Source organism: Hesperophylax consimilis, chromosome 12 (genome assembly GCF_061612785.1).
Source record: "Hesperophylax consimilis isolate HC1 chromosome 12, BYU_Hcon_1.0, whole genome shotgun sequence".
Classification (NCBI taxonomy): Eukaryota; Metazoa; Arthropoda; class Insecta; order Trichoptera; family Limnephilidae; genus Hesperophylax; species Hesperophylax consimilis.
The window spans coordinates 5,203,410-5,221,551 of record NC_142847.1 but is presented as its reverse complement, the minus strand read 5'-3'; the positions used below and the strand labels follow the sequence as shown (position 1 = coordinate 5,221,551).

The 18,142-nt window shown below is 35.7% G+C and overlaps 2 protein-coding genes across 2 annotated transcripts; one reads left to right on the top strand and one right to left on the bottom strand.

Annotated features, from left to right (window-relative positions):
* Positions 1-3,020: 3,020 nt before the first annotated feature.
* On the bottom strand, positions 3,021-11,986 carry Srp68 (signal recognition particle 68). The gene is made up of 6 exons (XM_089637661.1): positions 11,718-11,986; positions 10,925-11,046; positions 9,729-9,956; positions 7,644-7,829; positions 4,862-4,992; positions 3,021-4,195 (listed from the first exon to the last, which is right to left on the bottom strand). Exons 1-6 carry the CDS (start codon positions 11,821-11,823, stop codon positions 3,187-3,189), a joined length of 1,782 nt encoding a protein of 593 aa, XP_089493787.1. The 5' UTR covers positions 11,824-11,986; the 3' UTR covers positions 3,021-3,186.
* Positions 11,987-13,155: 1,169 nt separating this feature from the next.
* r-l (rudimentary-like) lies at positions 13,156-16,910 on the top strand. The gene is made up of 4 exons (XM_089637660.1): positions 13,156-13,526; positions 13,643-14,114; positions 14,823-15,301; positions 16,381-16,910. Exons 1-4 carry the CDS (start codon positions 13,377-13,379, stop codon positions 16,705-16,707), a joined length of 1,428 nt encoding a protein of 475 aa, XP_089493786.1. The 5' UTR covers positions 13,156-13,376; the 3' UTR covers positions 16,708-16,910.
* The last annotated feature ends 1,232 nt before the right edge of the window (positions 16,911-18,142 follow it).

Here is an 18,142-nt window from a genome sequence, read left to right as displayed (position 1 = left end):
TACCTATGTGATAAGTAAATTTTTGCACACATTCTAATAATTGCTGTTGTAGATACAAACGTTCAAAACTATTTATTCATATTCATATTCCAAATGTACAGGCGCAAAGAATTAATTTGTCTTAATATTTTAAGGCATAACATGCAGAAAGTGTATTTTCATAAAATAATTAAATTTACGCCATCTATCTATAGATTATAACAAACGTTACGTTTACATTAAAAATCCAAATATGAATGTAGAACACATTTCAAAAACTTTCACAGCGATTTTCTCAAAACTCGTTTTTGTGGGTTAGGTTGTTCTTAAACATGTGTTATTTCATGTGTGAACAGTGGCTTTTAATTTAGTACAGTGAATTTGCAGTTGACGAGGTCTATCTTGTGTTTGCACACTATTATTATTATATAGTTTGACGTGGCTTGCATTGTTTTGTTTTCTGGGTTTGGTCAGGCATAGGTTGTAGGTATACATTTACATCAGGGGTGTCAAACTGGATATTCTTAAGGGCCGTTTATAACATTTGGCGTGTGTAAGCGGGCCGGACTCAATATTTAAAAAATAAAACCCATACTTAATTGTTAAAATCTTTATTTAGTTAGATACCTATTTATTATAAATTCAGTAAGTTAAAAAGAAGGGTAACAAGGTAAATTATCTTGAGCCGGAAACCTGACTTCTCTTGTTTTTGACAAGTTCATTGATGTCGGGTGTCATATTCGTCGTAGTTACTTTTAGAATCGATTGGAGATTTTCATCCGTAAGCCGTGAGCGATGTTTGTTTTTATTTATTTTCATAACGGAAAACATCTGCTCGCATAAATACGTACTACCAAACATACACAGGATACGTGCCGCATGATTTCACATACTTGGATAGTTATTCAAACTCTTGAAATATTGTGTATAAAATGTAGTAACATTAACTTCCTTAAATTTATCCTTTACAATGCTGTCGCATTGGAGATCTATCAATTCCATTTGCAAATGAATTGGTGCCAGTGCAGCATCAAAAGTAAATGGATTGTTGAAAAGTGGGAATTCCATTTTATGCATTTTGCGAAAATCTTCAAAACGACTGTTAAATTCTGTGATCGGATTCAGCAAAAGTTGAGAATACTCATCCAATTTTGTCTGGTTCACTGTGCCAAATGATTTCACGCGAGGGAAATGATCGAGTGCTTGGTTTTTTATGTGAATTTCCCACAGTCTTAATTTTGTTTCGAAGGCTTGTAAATGCGAATACATTTGAGTGACGATCAAGTCTTTACCCTGTAACTTTATATTGAGGTCATTCATGTGTTTTGTCATATCTACCAAAAATGCACAATCAAGCCACCAGCGTTGTCATAATCAATTGGCTTGCCTTTTTCTAACATGAAAGCTTGAATAGGGTCACGTAACTCAAAAAATCTTTCCAAAACTGCCCCTCGACTGAGCCAACGAACTTCCTTGAAATAAGGTACATCGGAATACTTTTCGTCCAAATCTTGTAAAAATTGCCTGAACTGCCTGTGATTTAGACCTCTGCTCCTTATAAAATTTACTATTTTAATTACCGGTTGCAAGACATGGTCCATTTTTAAATATTTGGATGCGAGTGATTCCTGGTGAATGATGCAGTGAATTCCCACAAAATTTTCTGATATTTTCTGTTTTAATTTAGTCACAACACCCGAATGTTTGCCAACCATGGCAGGAGCGCCATCCGTAGTTATGCTGCAAAATTTATTCCAGCCGAGTTCATATTCTACTATTAAATGCTCAATAGCAGAATAAATATCATTTACTGTAGTGGTGCCTGTCAATGGGACGCACTTCAATAGTTCTTGACATATTTCAAAGTTACTATTAATACCTCGTATAAAGACAGCAAGTTGAGCAGTATCAATAATATCAGTGCTCTCGTCAATAGCCAGCGAAAAGTGTGTAAATTCCTTAATTTTTTCCTTCAGCTGGGAATCCAAATTTTGAGATAAATCACTTATTCTTGAAGCAACAGTGTTTCTTGACAGCGGAATATTTTGAATGGTTGATTTTTGTGATGGGAATGAAACATCAGCCACTTTTAACATACATTCTTTAATAAAATCACCATCAGTGAAAGGTTTTGATCTCTTGGCGATTTCTAATGCAATAATGAAACTGGATTTTAAGGCGTCTTCGCTTTCAGTTTTAGCTTTAGTGAATATTGACTGTTGGCCGTGAAGGTTAGATTTTAAAGATAATAGTTTGTCCATTCTTATCTTTTCAGTGTCACCTTCAAATTTTCCTTTATGATTCGAATCATAATTTCTCTTTAAATAAAACTCCTTACAAACAGCAATTGTTTGATTGCAAATCAAACAAAGTGATTTACCTTTCCATTCCATGAAAAAATATGCGATTTCCCATTTTGTCTGAAAAACTCTGCACTCACTATCAACTTTACGTTTTTGCGACATTATGCCACGTATCAATATTAGAACTTGAATGAACAACAAACTATGAGTACGTAAGTAATATAAACACTCGACGCGACCGCTCAATGCTAAGGCTTAAATCTGACTGCGCCGGCGACTGGCAACTGCGACCCTTGTGGTGCGGGGTCGGGGGGCAGGGGGCGTCGTGAGTACGAGTCGTACCAGACCAGCGCCACCAGCCGGCGTAAGAGAAAAGGTTATGCTCACGCTCGGTGCACGGCGCACCGCGTCCGATGCGCGCGTCTCTTGAAATTACACTGTAAATCAATCGCTTGCAATTTTAAACACGCGTAGGCATCGACTGTCCTCTGAATATCTAAAATCTACAACGAACGAGTGCGGTTCTGTCCTCCGCGACATAATATTGTCACGTTGTAGCGAGCCGTAATGACGGGACCTGAGTGCCGCATACGGCTCGCGGGCCGTATCGATAGGGTCCGAGGGCCGCATGCGGCCCGCGGGCCGTATATTTGACACCCCTGATTTACATAATACTTTCCCTCCACTTTCCACCTCATAAACCGCCACTGAATGCATGTGAGCACAAACGTTCAAAGATGTTATGTTATGATACATAAAAATAAAAACAGGCACAAAATTGTAAGAAAATAAAAAAGCCAGTTTATTCATAGATTTTAATTTCTCACTCACTTCAACTCTCACCGAGCCCCACAGAGTTTTTATGAAGATATAAAAACAGCTTAATAAATAAATACGGCGAATCTCACTTTCCCCCCCAGCCCAGGAAACCCTTGACGAACCCGGTCAAGCCAGATCCTTGCTTCTTCTCATTACCTATCTTGTCCTCCAGGGACGGGAATTCCACGAAATTGCTGGCCAGATCGAAGAACAGGGGTTTGCAAGGAATGGGCTGCATATCTGGGGGCATCTTGAACACATTGGGATTCTTGGATATCAGTTGAGGATCTTCATAATACTCGTCTAACCTTTCGGCGAGGGGTTTTTTGTTCCTGTTACGTTTAGAACTTGTCGTCGGTGCTTCCGGGTCTTCTTCAGCAAGAATAGCCTGAGCGTGAGCAGATACCTTAGCGATTACAATGTTCTTCTGCAGAGCCAACAGATCCTCGGCCAACTTCTTGTCCTGTAGCTTTCTAGCCAGAGCTTCCTTTGAGTAAGTATTGGCACGGTCGTACAGAGCCATGGCCTCGCTCCATCTCTTGAGAGTGACCAATACTTGAGAAATATAGAAACATCTAAATGCCTTGAATGTTCGCGCCAGTGTTTCGATTTCAGATTGGTACGAAGTATCTTCTTCAAACCCAGTTAGTGTTTGTAATTCATTGACGTTTTGAAGAATAATTTCGTACAGACGAGTTAGATCATGCGGACGAACTTTCTTTCCGTCGATTGGGGTTTTCTTTTCGATGGCTTCTTTAGCTTGATCAATGAGAAGCTGGTTACGCTGAATTGTTCTACTGAGTCTGATGTAGTTCATGTATGAAAGTAAGTTCTGTACACCTGGTAAGGGTGCTCCAGAGGCTGAGCGAAGTTTAGGATCTCCCTTCATCTCGTCTTTGATAGCTAGAATGACGTCTTTGCAGTCCATGAGTGCATTTTCAATGAGCTGAATCTTGGCCTGGTGATTGGACGCCTTCTCCAAGGTCTTATCTAGGTCCTGGAGGGTCAGAAGGAAGAGACGTGTTCTTTCTGGGCGGACGGCGATTCGACGACCGCGCCATTCTACATCCTGCATCGTACCGGCACGGCTTTCCCTGGAACGTTAAGAAGGCAAAATCAGAGAAAGTCCTAAAATGGTACAAATAGATAATATACAGGGTGTATCGGCACGTACCCGACAAACTTTAACCAGCTTTTCCTTAGCACATTTGGAGTAAAAAATGTTATGGGCACTTTGCTGTCCGGTAACATTTTTTTTCAATTAAAAACAAAAAATGATAAAAAAACCCACACTCCGTCACTGTCATTGGCATTATTTCTCGTGTTCAACAGCCGTTATTAGCAAGTGTGTCAAAAAGCGTGTTCGCTCTTTCATACACACTAAATAATAATAGCTAAAAGTGAGACGAATGGTGCCATGCCATTTCGTTGTGATCGTAAAAACGCGCTAATGTAGGTATGTACGGATAATATTCAACGAAACTCGAATAAAATATTGCCAGGTGGGTTTTCAAACTTTGACAAAGGATAAAACAGTGGTGACATGTGGTGAAAATATGAATAGTAAATTTTTTATTAAAAAAAAATGTTACCGGACAGCAAAGTGCCCATAACATTTTTTACTCCAAATGTGCTAAGGAATAGCTGGTTAAAGTTTGCCGGGTACGTGTCGATACACCCTGTATGTAATCTTATATGTATCTGATATCTCACAAGACATATAATAATTATTTCATGACAGATTGCGCAACAGAAATAACCTGGCTTGGGCTAGTAGCGTGTCCAAGTTGTCCAGCATTCCCGTTCCTCTCATCTGCAGCAAGTCATCAATGGCAGTTTCATCACCGATGTTATACGCGCAGTATCTCAAGCTAGGAGCCAGCTCATCAATCTACAAATGGCAGAAACAACAAATAATTTATGTTAAAGTTAACTCATTAGTAAGAAATTATGAAGATTTGGATACTAATTTCACAATCACATTAAGTTATTGAACTTAACATTGATTCAACTACTGTGCCAATGTTCCGCCTTGATAGGAAAGCTCAGATACCTCGAAGCCACATTATAGAAATGTTACCAAACGAGCAATGTAAACTTTATCAACCCTCTGATGGGTAATGTGGCCTCGCCAGCCCATTTAGATTTTCAAAAGTGATTTTCTTTTTTTTTTCTGTTAACTTTTTAGCAAGCGGTATCAATATACTGGACAGTCCATATCATATGGCATCAAGGTCTGGTGGGTCTGCCATTCGGATACCAACTACTCGCTCAGAGGTCAAATTTACACGGAAAAAATTCCAGATGCTGATCGTGAAGTGAATCAAAGTGCACGAGTGGTGTTGGATTTAGTTGACAAGTATCGCTATACTGGCCAAACAATATACTGCGATAACTTTTCTATGACACTCGACTTGGCCAGAATTCTGATAGAAAAAGGACTTGCCATCATTGGTAATGTTTGCGCAAACAGGGTGTTTGTCCCGTTATACAGGGTGTCCGGAAACTCGTAGTACAAGCGGGAAACTGGTGAATCTACATCACATTTGGAGTCGATTTTGTAGTATATTTTTTTTTTATTTGAGCTTTCGTTATCGAGTAAATCGAGTTTGAAGTTGATTTTTTTTTTTTTTTTTTTTTTTTTTAATCAAATTCTTATAAATTATTTTTTTTTTTATTATTTATTGAGTTAGTTTATACATTTGAATATAAACTAATATAAACAAGATCATATTTCATTTTGTAATTTTACATATTTTTACAGTAAATATAACATTTATTTTTAAATACATTCATTCTTCAGACTTTCAGGCATTTCATCATACATTTTTAGTCCTTTGTACATTAGGCAGTTCTGTGATTTTGTTTTTTTCATATGTGGCAATCTAATCCTATTTACATTTCTGGTTTCGTAATTATGAACATCTCTATTAAAAACAATTTCATCCTTAAAATATTTTGGCATTTGGTTGTTCATGATTTTATGTACAAAAATTAACACATTATATAATAGTCTCTTTTTTATAGAAATCCAATTTAGCTGTTCTCTCATTTGATCTATGCTTGCGTATTTTCCTTTTCCTAGTATACATCTCATAGCTCTATTCTGTATAACATCTAGCTTGTTCAAGTTTCCTTCATTGGCCAAATACAACATAGTAGAGCAATAATCTAAATGTGGAGCAACTATAGTTTTATAAATCAGCTCTGTAGTGTTTCCATTTAGTTTATTTCTTAATCTTCTAAGAAAATTGACTTTTTTAGATACCTTCTTTAGCACATATTCAAAATTTGCTGCGAAAGTTAGTTTTGAATCTAGTATCACACCTAGGTACTTAATTTCATTTACTTTTTCAATTTTTTCGTCATTAATTGTCAATTTTAACTCTGTGTTATGCGTTTTGTTGCCTATTTTTATATATTTTGTTTTGTTGACATTCAGTTTTAATTTGTTTAATTTCAGCCATTTCGCTATATTTTGTAGGTCTTCATTTAATTTATTGATTGCATCTATGTACTCTTTACATGAAATATAGATTAATGTATCGTCTGCAAATAATCTAATTTTGCAATGTTTTATGGTTTTAATTATATCATTAATGTAAATAATGAATAGAATTGGACCTAATACCGACCCTTGTGGAACACCGAGGTTGTTTTCTATCGGTTCTGATTCTGAGCTTTCCACTTTTGTTACCTGTTTTCTTTCATGGAGATATTCTTTGAAAAGATTTAGAGCTACTTCAGAAAGACCTATATCTTCTAATTTTTCCAAAAGTTTTTTCCTTTCTATCGTTTCGAATGCTCTTTTAAAATCTAAGAATGCTGCAATGGTGATTTTTTTATTATCTGTTTCTTTCTTCCATGTATCAATCACAATGTTTATTGCAGCTTCACAAGAGTTATTATTACGGAATCCTGATTGTTCGTCACATAATATATTAATTACATAACATAATATGTAATATATTACTGAAGATCAAAGTATCCAACTAATTAAAACTATTTGAAAGTAAAACAAATGAAGAAACTCGGATTTGAAGCATTATTTTGAAATCACCCTTCATTTAACCCGGTGTAATCATAAAATATTTCTGCTCTGCAGGGTTAAAACATCTGTTATTCAACCCTAAACACCAGAAAAAACTTTAACCCTAAAATAGCCGAAAAATATTTTTTTTTGTTTTTTTTTTTTTTTTGAAAATGCTCAAATCAAAAAACTTTATGTTTTTTTGGGTTCCCCATGTGGTGTAGATTCTCCAGTTTCCCGCTTGTACTACGAGTTTCCGGACACCGTGTATATACAACATATTGACACGTTCATACACACTATATGCACACCTGCCTTTATCTAAAACTAGTTTAATAGCCCACACCTCTTATATGGCCAAGGCAGGCCACATTGCCAATCCAAAGGGGTAAAAGTACATTGCCTATCAGAGGGTTAAAGGGACTGGACTACTGTCAAGGGAATAAGGTGAACAAAAGGAGATACCGCTCTGTTTCAAAGTTTAAAAAAATAGTAGCGTGATTGTGGCCTACCTTCTGTCTGTAGATCAGTTGTTCATCTTCGGAGAGCGTCGCGAGGAGTTTCTCGTAGACCACTTGCGCCTTCTTGAGGTTCTCAGCGGCCGGCTTCCACATCTGCAGCTCAAAGTGCAGTGAGCCGTGCATCCAGGACACGTAGGCCTGCGCCTCCAGCTTGGAGCGAGCGTCACAATGGTGGGTCTGGAATTCAAAGAGATAATGATAAATAAGCAAAACTGTAAAAGATTTGCAAACACAAGTAAAATGTCACACATGATGTTTGATTTCAGTATTAAAATATAAACAATATTTACAGAATCCATCAGGACATACCCGAGACTTTAGTCAGTGATTCTAGAGCTTATTTGACATTTGATCTAATATTTAAAAAAAAAATTTGCATTCAATCCTATAAAACACTTTCATGAAAATAGAGTAGTGGATGCATGGAACAAACTTGTGTCACAATATGGCATCGATGCTACTAATATAAACCAATTTAAAGCTTGATTGGATTCTTATTTGGAAAGAAGAAAGTTAATGACAATAATATTTTTTCAATTAAAAACAACAGCAAAAACTTTATTTCATTTGCATGTTGCTATTGACAAGAACATAATACCAGCAGGCTTGCACGACGTGATATGTACAGTTTCTTTCCCACAGCATTGAACGGTAAAAAAAATGAGTAATGTAATTATATGACGGATAACTGTATTTTAAATTTATATAAATAAATAATAAATAATGTACATGTTCGTTCATTCAAAATCTTAAATCTCCGAAAGTTCTTCAAAGACTGCTTTAAATTTTTGACACAACGTTGAATTCGAATATGCGTGTTTTTATATACCTGTTTTATATAGATGTCACCTGTGACAGGGAAAAAAGGCTATTTTTTAAAAACAGCGCCATCTGTTTGACGTATCTCTGTCTGCACAGAGAGACTGAGCCACAGCAACAGCTAGTTTATAATTGATAAAAAAGATAAATACCTGCGGTTCTTAAGGCCATTTACAAACTATTTGCTTTCAACAATACTACCCATCTCGTTAGAGAAATCGATTCTCGTGTTCAACAGTTTAACCCCTGGGGACCGAAGCAATTGCAGTGTCGACTTTAAACATTCATTTATTATTTTTTTTATTTATACATATATAAGTGGGTACGGTGATGTTTTATTAGTACATATGGTTACAAAATATATTTATAATCACAATCTCACCAAAGAAGAAACTGGTTCTTGTGCTTGGTGAGCGAGTTACACTAATTATAAGGAAAATAGAATAACATTATGCAATAGCTAAGTAAATATATATAATAGGAAAAATTGAAACTTCTGGATTATCTATATGTGTAGTTGTACATATATAGGATTCTGTTACATACTAATTATTGAGCAATTAAGAGAGTAATTAGTAACATCTAAATACAGTGGAGATGAATATAGACTGATAATAAATATAAATAAAGGGAAAAACAGGAAATTATTTAGTTAATTATTCTTGAAGTATAACTTCAGTTATAGTTTAAGTTTTTTAATCGGAAGGTTGTTGAAATACTTTATTCCTAAATAGGTATAGTTATTTTGCATTTGTTTGGTATTACATTTTAGTATGTTCATATTGTATTGATATCTTTTTGATAGGTGGGTTTCAAAGTTTTTGATGATATTATCTTTATAAATTTGGATAATTGATTTTGTCTTTGGATATTACCTCTACGAGGTTAGTTAAAGACAAAAATAAAAATGGCACCTTATCATGTATGATATTGTCTACGTGGTGGGTTTAACTTAAATAGATAAATGATTTTACTATCCATATTTTATGTTTAAGCATATACAGGCAGATATCAATTGTGATATCTACTAAAAATAAAACATATTTTCCACATGGAAATGTGTCCAAAATATATGTATGTAGCTTAAATAGTATGATGACGACGGAAGTTTTAGAATTTGGTAAGGGGAAGGTTAAATTTGGTAAGGGAAAAGTTAATTTGGTAAGGGGAAGGTTAAATTTGGCAAGGGAAAAATTAAAAGTTGCTTTTGAACGTAGATGCATTTTAATTGCTCTCACGATTCCACGAGACACTTACGTCACACAACTCCTGTAGCTGCAGGGCATACCCGCAAGCCTTGCGCAGCCTGGCCACGAGGCGGTAGCGCTTGCGGGGCTCCGTGTTGGCCTCCTGGCGCAGCTGCATGGCGTACGCCCAGCAGCGCTCGGCCTGTGCCAGCGGCGCATGTAGCAGACGCTCGTCCGCCTTAGAGCCCACCAGCAGGGCCGAGGTCACATCGCGTTTCTTGTAGTGCCTCCTGTCTCCCTGTAATGATTACATTCACTTTACAACAATGTAACTGTTCAATTTCAACAAATGCACTTTGTACTTATTCAGGATCTTTTAAGATACACATCGCACTCAAGAAACAAGCACCAACCACACCGTGACATTTTCGAGCACCGCGCACACTGCAATCCTTTTGTATTCATCCGAAAAACTGACAATGAACGGATTGTAATGCTCGTAAGGTGCTATGGTAATTTATTTCAACCTTTATTTCGTTTAATGTTGTGCTCTATCTGCCTTATGGTAGTCATGCTACCATAAAGCAGAACTGAGCATACTGTAAACTTTCAATGATAATTTGCGATTTTCGGTAGTGAAATCTGTAGAGTACTACAGTTCAAACAACAGATCCCAGTAAGTATATATTAGAATAATATTATGGCATTATAGTGATTTATTTTTGGGGTATTATACCGTGTTGCGCTACCTCCATCTTTAGCCAATGTTTCAGACAGCATTATAGTGTCCATCATCGGGGCAGATTGTGTAAAGACAGTGTGTGCTTATGTATGTAGATGTGATACCGTGTTGCCAACTCCAATCCTCTAAGAGCTGGTAATATGGTAATAGTTTTGGTGTAGCCGTCAATTATCAGATACCAAGAACTATTGTGCTTAGACCCGTTGTCTCTATCAATATTATTGGAATCTTTATAAATTTCAATTTCCTCCGTAATTAGGCCTGCTCTATGTGTTTTGGGTCTTTCCAGGATTTCAGGAACAAATCTAAAGTAATGGCCGGTTTCAATTATATGCTCGGCAATTGCCGATTTGTCAGGGTGGCCGAGTTTACATAATCGAAAGTTGGCTAAAGAAGGAGTAATACTTTGGCGGTGAAAATCTTGAATCAATATTATGGCAGTTTTATAAAACTAAAGTACAAAAAGCAGCATTAGATCTAAACTTTTGTATTAATATGTAAATATTATTAATATGTGTAGGTACCTGTGGTAACTTAAGCAATTTACGCAACCTTCGAATGCGTCTTGTGCAGTAGCCTCTGTAACGTTGATAGTCTCCGTGACGTAAACCATGCTGCTGTTGGGCATCCTTTATTAGCCTTAAAACTGAATGATGAGTTAAGAAAAAAACATTTGTTAAGGTTATCAAAACACCATACAATTTTATCATAATTGGGTGCCTCTTTCACTATTAATTAAACTGTAGTGTTTAATTTGTTAAATAGGTAAATATTTCCGTAACCGCCGCACTTTCAATAGGCACAGATTATGGAAATTACACTTCGTTTCAGCTTAAGTATAACAAGAAACAACAATTTACATCAGGGTAGATGGTAAAAGTTGCATTATAATTCCCTTTTTATTCAAAGTTCAAAATTTACCTTATAAAAAAATCTTTTTGCCGCAATTTTGGAATTTTTGTTTGGAGTGACACTTGTTTCAATCTAAAAACGCATAAATTACTTAATTAACCCAAACTAAGAACTCAATTACCTATTTTGTATATGCAAATGGTTGTTTATTGTAGTAATTGTTGAACCAAAGTGTAATTTCCATAATCTGTGCCTAAAAGTGCGTCAGTTAGACAAATATTTGCCGTTATTATTTATTTTTGTTAAGTGAAAACAATTTTAACATTTGATGACAACATATTGATTTAATCAATGTTTTTTACTGGCACAATTGCATAACCTCAAATTAAATAGCAAATATTACTTATTATTTAAGATATTTGCCACTCATAAACACAATATCTAAATAGTTTTAGAAAAGGATACTTTCCAAAGTAAAGACTTTCGGAATGGTGTTGTCTTCCACAACGTCGGGAACAATATTTTCCTTTTCTGTGGTCTCCATCAAAATTTCTTCTGTAGCCACAACCATGTTAAGGGAATGATGAGACTATTCGTCTCCACCGATTTAAATATATTAACACTTGAGTTTTAGTAATTATTTGAGATTTTGAGCCTTGCTATGTCAAAATGACAAGCTGTTAACCATTTTGACCGATTTTGACGTTTGTCGGATACGTGAATTTACACGGACAACGTGGATCAAATTTAATACTTCTATACATTCATAGATGGCACTCATTTCCCCCAGGATTCAAATTCTCTATACTCTATACCACTATGCCAAATGGTTTATTTGTAATCAATGGTTTATTTATAAACAATAGAAGGGATACTACATCATAAAAAAATAAATCGACGAAACGGGGAAGAATTTATTATAATAACACGTCCATCCAATTGCCTATGTCTACCCATAGTTAAATAACAATCACGCCGTTTCAAAAGGGGTAGGAAGAGAGGACGTAACGCCAAAAAACTCGGTCTTGGCACACACTTCTTGCCTCATACATACTCTTCTATTATTCTGATTCTTGACATGGCCCGACTCATCTATCTGATTCACTTGATCGTGCCATGTCTTCCTCGGGCGTCCCCGACTTCTGCCACCATTTGCATTTGTGTCATATGTCTATCCATTCACTGGTATAATTGAATATAATCATAAATTAACCACTCACGGAATGTTTAAAATAGATAATTATAATTACATATCTGAAATTTAATATATTTATACCTAGAATGTACCTGAAAAGCCCTGGACAGAGCATTAGTGCAATTTTCAATGAATGGCATTGAAGCCAAATTTACCGTCAGGGGAAATTGCCTGGCAGCCATCTTGTATGACTACTTCTCAACGGTGTAGGTTCATTTATGTTCTCAACTAATTTGTATGCAAAGTGGTGCATAATGAATTCTTATTTTATGTTGATAATACAGTTATTTCAACTTATGATTTTTTGGAGAGTTTGGTATCACAGGGAATGGGATATGTCATTAAAAAAATTAGTGTTTGGCATATCCATAATTCTCCTCACCGAGAGTGGTATATTTATGCCCTCACCCTACGGCTTTAAATTGTTATCGAATTGCTCCGTCGGCATTTTAGAAATAAACCAATTTATAAATAAAACATTTATAATAAACCATTTTATAAATAAACCAATCACGGTCCATGATACCTAGGTATTTTTAATGTATTTGTATTTAGAAACCATAAGTCATAAATATACCACTCTCCATAAGTAGAAACTGAGAATAATCGGTAATATCGTATTCTGTTTTACCTTCTCCTATATCATCTGTGAACGAGGAGTAGAAAAGAACGGAAAATGCTTTACCTACCGAGCCGTGGTACTTTATTTTGACAAGCGGTTTTTTCATTTTTTGCTCTACTTTCACGGTTTTCAATTTTAAACCGACTGATAGTGAGCAACTAAACTATTGCAGTATTGCACTTTTTACTTTTGTTTGCTCACTGTTTACGAAGGCACGTGCTTAAGTAATATACATATAGTATTAATAGTAGCACGTGTCCCCGCGACTTGAGAAAAATACTTTTACATATAATATAAATAAGTAAACATGGATAACTTTGATCAAAGAATTTCGAATTTGGCAGTTCAATTATTTAACATTGAAGCTGTTAAATTTGGCGACTTTCAAATGAAGAGTGGTTTGCGTTCACCTGTATATTTTGATCTCCGCGTTATCGTCAGCCATCCTACAATAATGGTAAGAACTTTAGTTTCAACAGTTTAAGGTTATGTTAAATATGTATTGCCTTTTCATGATGTAAGTTGGATCTCGCAATTCATTCATCATGATAACCCAGATTATTTCCCTTACAGGAAACCGTTTGCGATCTTTTAATGGAACTTGTGCCCCAAGCGTTCATATGTGATCAATTATGTGGTGTTCCGTACACCGCTCTTCCAATTGCCACCATCTTGTCCATCAAAACAAAGAAGCCTATGTTGATAAGGAGGAAAGAGGCTAAAGCTTATGGAACAAAGAAACTGATCGAGGGACAGTTCAAACCAAATCAACGCTGTGTTATAATCGAAGACGTTGTTACAACTGGTTCCAGTATTCTAGAGACTGAAGCGGATCTGAGGAATGAGGGTCTTTTAGTTGATCAAGCCGTAATTATTCTCGATCGCGAGCAAGGCGGATTGGAAAACTTGAGAAAACGAGGAATAGAAGTATCAGCCCTCATCACCATGTCCAAACTAATGAATATTTTATTGAAAGAGGGACTAGTTACAGCAGCCATTTCAGAACAGGTTAAAGATTACTTAAAATCTTCCCGAACGACAATTGGTATGTTATTATTTTCATTTTATATAATATTTAAAATGCATGTATCAAGTAAATGCATTATTATTATTAACTCTTGCAAAATTTATTAAGTGATACAGTTGTGTTAACTATTTGTTGTACAAAGTAACAAAGGTACGCAAGCACATAGTATTGGTTTATAAAATAAATAAGGTTACAAAACATAAAGCTTGTGAAATTCATTTCTTTAAAATTAGCAATCAAAAATATAAAATAATTTATACAATGAAATAAATTGACGGTCCCAAAGAACAATTTCGGATGTGAAAATTTGTATTTTGCAGTAGAGCTGCTTAAAGCAATTAAATAAGTAGGAGTTAAAGCAAAATATCAAACAACACTATATTTTTTGATCTCAAATACAGTAAAAATGAAGAAACCAAACACTGCAAAAATACAAATTTTGCACATCCAACATTGTTCTTCTGGACCGTCGAAATTGAAAAATAAGGAAACATATAAAAAAATGTAGATTCACTACGGAATGGTAAACTCCTACATTTCAGAAAAGTAATTATAAAGATTTAATTTCATTACTAATACGGAATGTTTAAACATGTCTACAATATTTCTAAATCTTTTACTAAAAGTATGTGGTCGGTTTATAAGTATGTCAGCCTGATCATTTGTTTTAAAATATTTACGTTCTCAGTGCAGTATTTCTCATATAAATTTATTATCTCATTTTAGCCCCTTGTATAAAGGACGATGATAGAGCAGTGTTGACATACGCCAAAAGAGTCCAACACGCTGAAAATCCCGTCGCCAAGAGGTTGTTCAAACTCATGGAAGATAAGAAGACGAATCTGTGCATTGCTGCTGACGTCAAAACTACTTGGGAAATCTTGAGTTTGCTGGAAAAGACAGGACCTTATATCTGCCTGTTCAAGTTGCATATTGACATGGTGGAAGATTTCAATGAGGGATTCATAACCCAACTGACTTCTCTGGCTGCCAAACAGAATGTATTGTTGATGGAAGATAGGAAGTACGGAGATATTGGGAACACGGTGGCTCTGCAGTTCTCGGCCGGCGTTCACAAGGTTTCATCGTGGGCGGATCTGGTGACAGTGCATTCTGTGCCTGGATCTGGTGGTATTAAAGGCATCCGCAGTGTCCTGGGAGAGAAACCTTTGGGGATATTCTTGGTAGCCGAAATGAGCTCAGAGGTGACTTATGTAATTTATTTATTTATTGTTTGAAGCATTAACAGAGTATTAAAGATTTTAATATATTAATGAAATTACGATTGGGATGTGCGTAAGTATTAACACTCCAATTTAAAATGTTCACAGCGTAAATCAAGGTTTAGTTGTTACTAGGTGGAGATGCTACTAGTGAAATAATAGAAATAATAATAAACAAAATAAAACATAGTAAGTATATAGTACAGAGAAAGACAAGTGAACCTTTTTTAATCTCATCTCTGGAACTATACTTAATCCACCTACATTGAAAGAAGTTAGCTTTTATGTGCCTTACAAGTATACTCGTATATCAGAATATACTACTGCCTATCAGAACGCGCCAATCATCAGAATGACTGCTTAATGATTCTGCATTGACCATCGATATTTTCAACTTCACTTACAAACAGTTCAGCAACTATCTTTTGACGCAAAATAGTAAAACTGCCTCCCAGATTTCTTATACTTAAATTTACCTCAAATTTGTAATCTTCTCTGTAATATATTGATGCATAACCGTTTTATGGAAAACATAAATATATAATAACAAATGTACGCTGCTCAACGGTCAAAACTTAGTTATTGAAACAATTAAACAAATAGACATCCTAGCGCTAGAGACAACATAGCTATTGAAACAATTCAACAAATAGGTGTCCGTAGAGCTAGAGACAACTTAGCTATTGAAACAATTAAACAAATAGGTGTCCGTAGCGCCAGAGACAATATAGCTATTGAAATAATTAAACAAATAGGCATCCGTAGCGCTAGAGACAACTTAGCTATTGAAACAATTAAACAAATAGGTGTCCGTAGCGCTAGAGACAACTTAGCTATTGAAACAATTAAACAAATAGGTATCCATAGCGCTAGAGACAACTTAGCTATTGAAACAATTAAACAAATAGGTATCCATAGCGCTAGAGACAACTTAGCTATTGAAACAATTAAACAAATAGATATCCGTAGCACTAGACAGCCCGAATGTAATACGGTCAATAGATTATTTACTAATGAATTTTTCTTTTTCTATTACCATAAAAATAATTTCTCATTTTCAGGGTAACTTGATAACGCCACAATACACGGAGGCCACCATGGACATGGCGAAGCAGGAGGCCGACCTGGTGGCTGGAATCGTCTGCCAGAAACGAGGAGTGGTCAAGTCTCCGGGCCTGATTCAGCTGACTCCCGGAGTCCAGCTCCAGAAGTCCACAGACACCCTCGGCCAGAACTATCTCCGCCCCCAAGACATCATCGTGGACAATGATGCAGATATTGCAGTGGTCGGAAGAGGAATCATCAAAGCCAAGAATCCGGAGTCTGCTGCTAAAGAGTATCGAGATGTCTTATGGGATTGCTATGAAAGTAGGTTGAATCAAGTTTGAAAGTGATGTAGGATGTATTTATAGGTGCTTTTGTTAAAATATGTATTTTTATAAATAGGGTAAGATTGTTTACAAATTTCCAATTAAGGCATTCCAAGTTAATATTTACTTTTTGTTTGTATTATGACTTGAAAAGCATTCCAAATTTTAAGTATGTTAAAACTGTTTTTTGAACACTTTTGTTATTTGATAAAAATAAAGGAAAATGATATGAATAAAAATCTTTTTATTGTTTAAAAGAAAAGTAACTTTTCAAATTTTAAAAATTACATGCGGTTCATAACACTTAATATATGTTATTAATGGCCTACATGGTGGAGTTTAAAATGACACCAAATAGTAATGAACAATTCAATTAAAAGTTAATCTGCTCTCAGTGACGTCGTCGCCGCTGGCGATGTGTTGGGCGCGGCGCGGAAGGAATCAGGGGGGCGACTTACAAAGGCAATTTAGCGAACGAACAGTAGGTACAGCCACCCAAGACAATGCGGCAATAGCCACGCAAATGGATCTAATCTGAGGAAAATAATTTCCATCAGGGTCTATGTCATCTTTTGGGATGTTGTGTGGGTAGTTTTTTTTAAGGAAAGAACAGAGGGGAAGTTCTGGGAAGGTAAAAGGTATGAAGGTTGGTTAGGAATCTAGGAATCTATGTGTCCAGGAGTGACGGACATATGAATATATCCCTCCCACACGGCGCAAGGCGATGGCGATGGGTCGAGAGAATAGTTGAAGAGGTCAAAGGATCTCCCCAAACCAGCCTCTCCTGATCTGGCATTTACATTTTGTTTGTATTACAACTTGAAATGCATTGCAAATTTTAAGTTTCTTATAAAGACATCAAAACTGTTTTTGAACAGTTTTATTACTTTTCGATGAAAACTTATTTATATTATCGCCCATACGGGCTTTTACAAACATGTGATACACCAAATAATTTAGTGGAACAGCAATCATGAAGTAACATTATTTGCTATTAAAATTATATATTGCTAAAATGCCCATGAAGAAGTATTCTAACATTAATTACACAGGCCTGCGACCAAATTGCTTTCTTTAAAATAACGGGTGATTCTTATGTATTTTAGTGCGCTGAGTTCAGAAATGCCACCAGTTTTTTTCCAGCACGTAAGCATTTTCCGCAAAATGCATTTTTCTGCGGGATCGCCTACCTTAAGGCGTACATTTATGAATATGCCGAAAAAAGTTGTTTTTCCTATTCGGCTTTATAGTTTTATATCAGAAACTATGAAATATGATAGAAATTAGTATATTTAACAGTATTAGTCAGCGTATGAATCATGGAAACCCAGTAGAAAGGTGTCTTGCTTAGTGACTAAGATGGTAAAACCTGGATTTTCCCAGTATTTGAGCCAAATTTTTCTCAAGATGGCGAACTTGTATATTGTTCTGATGTTCCCAAGTCGATGTCGAT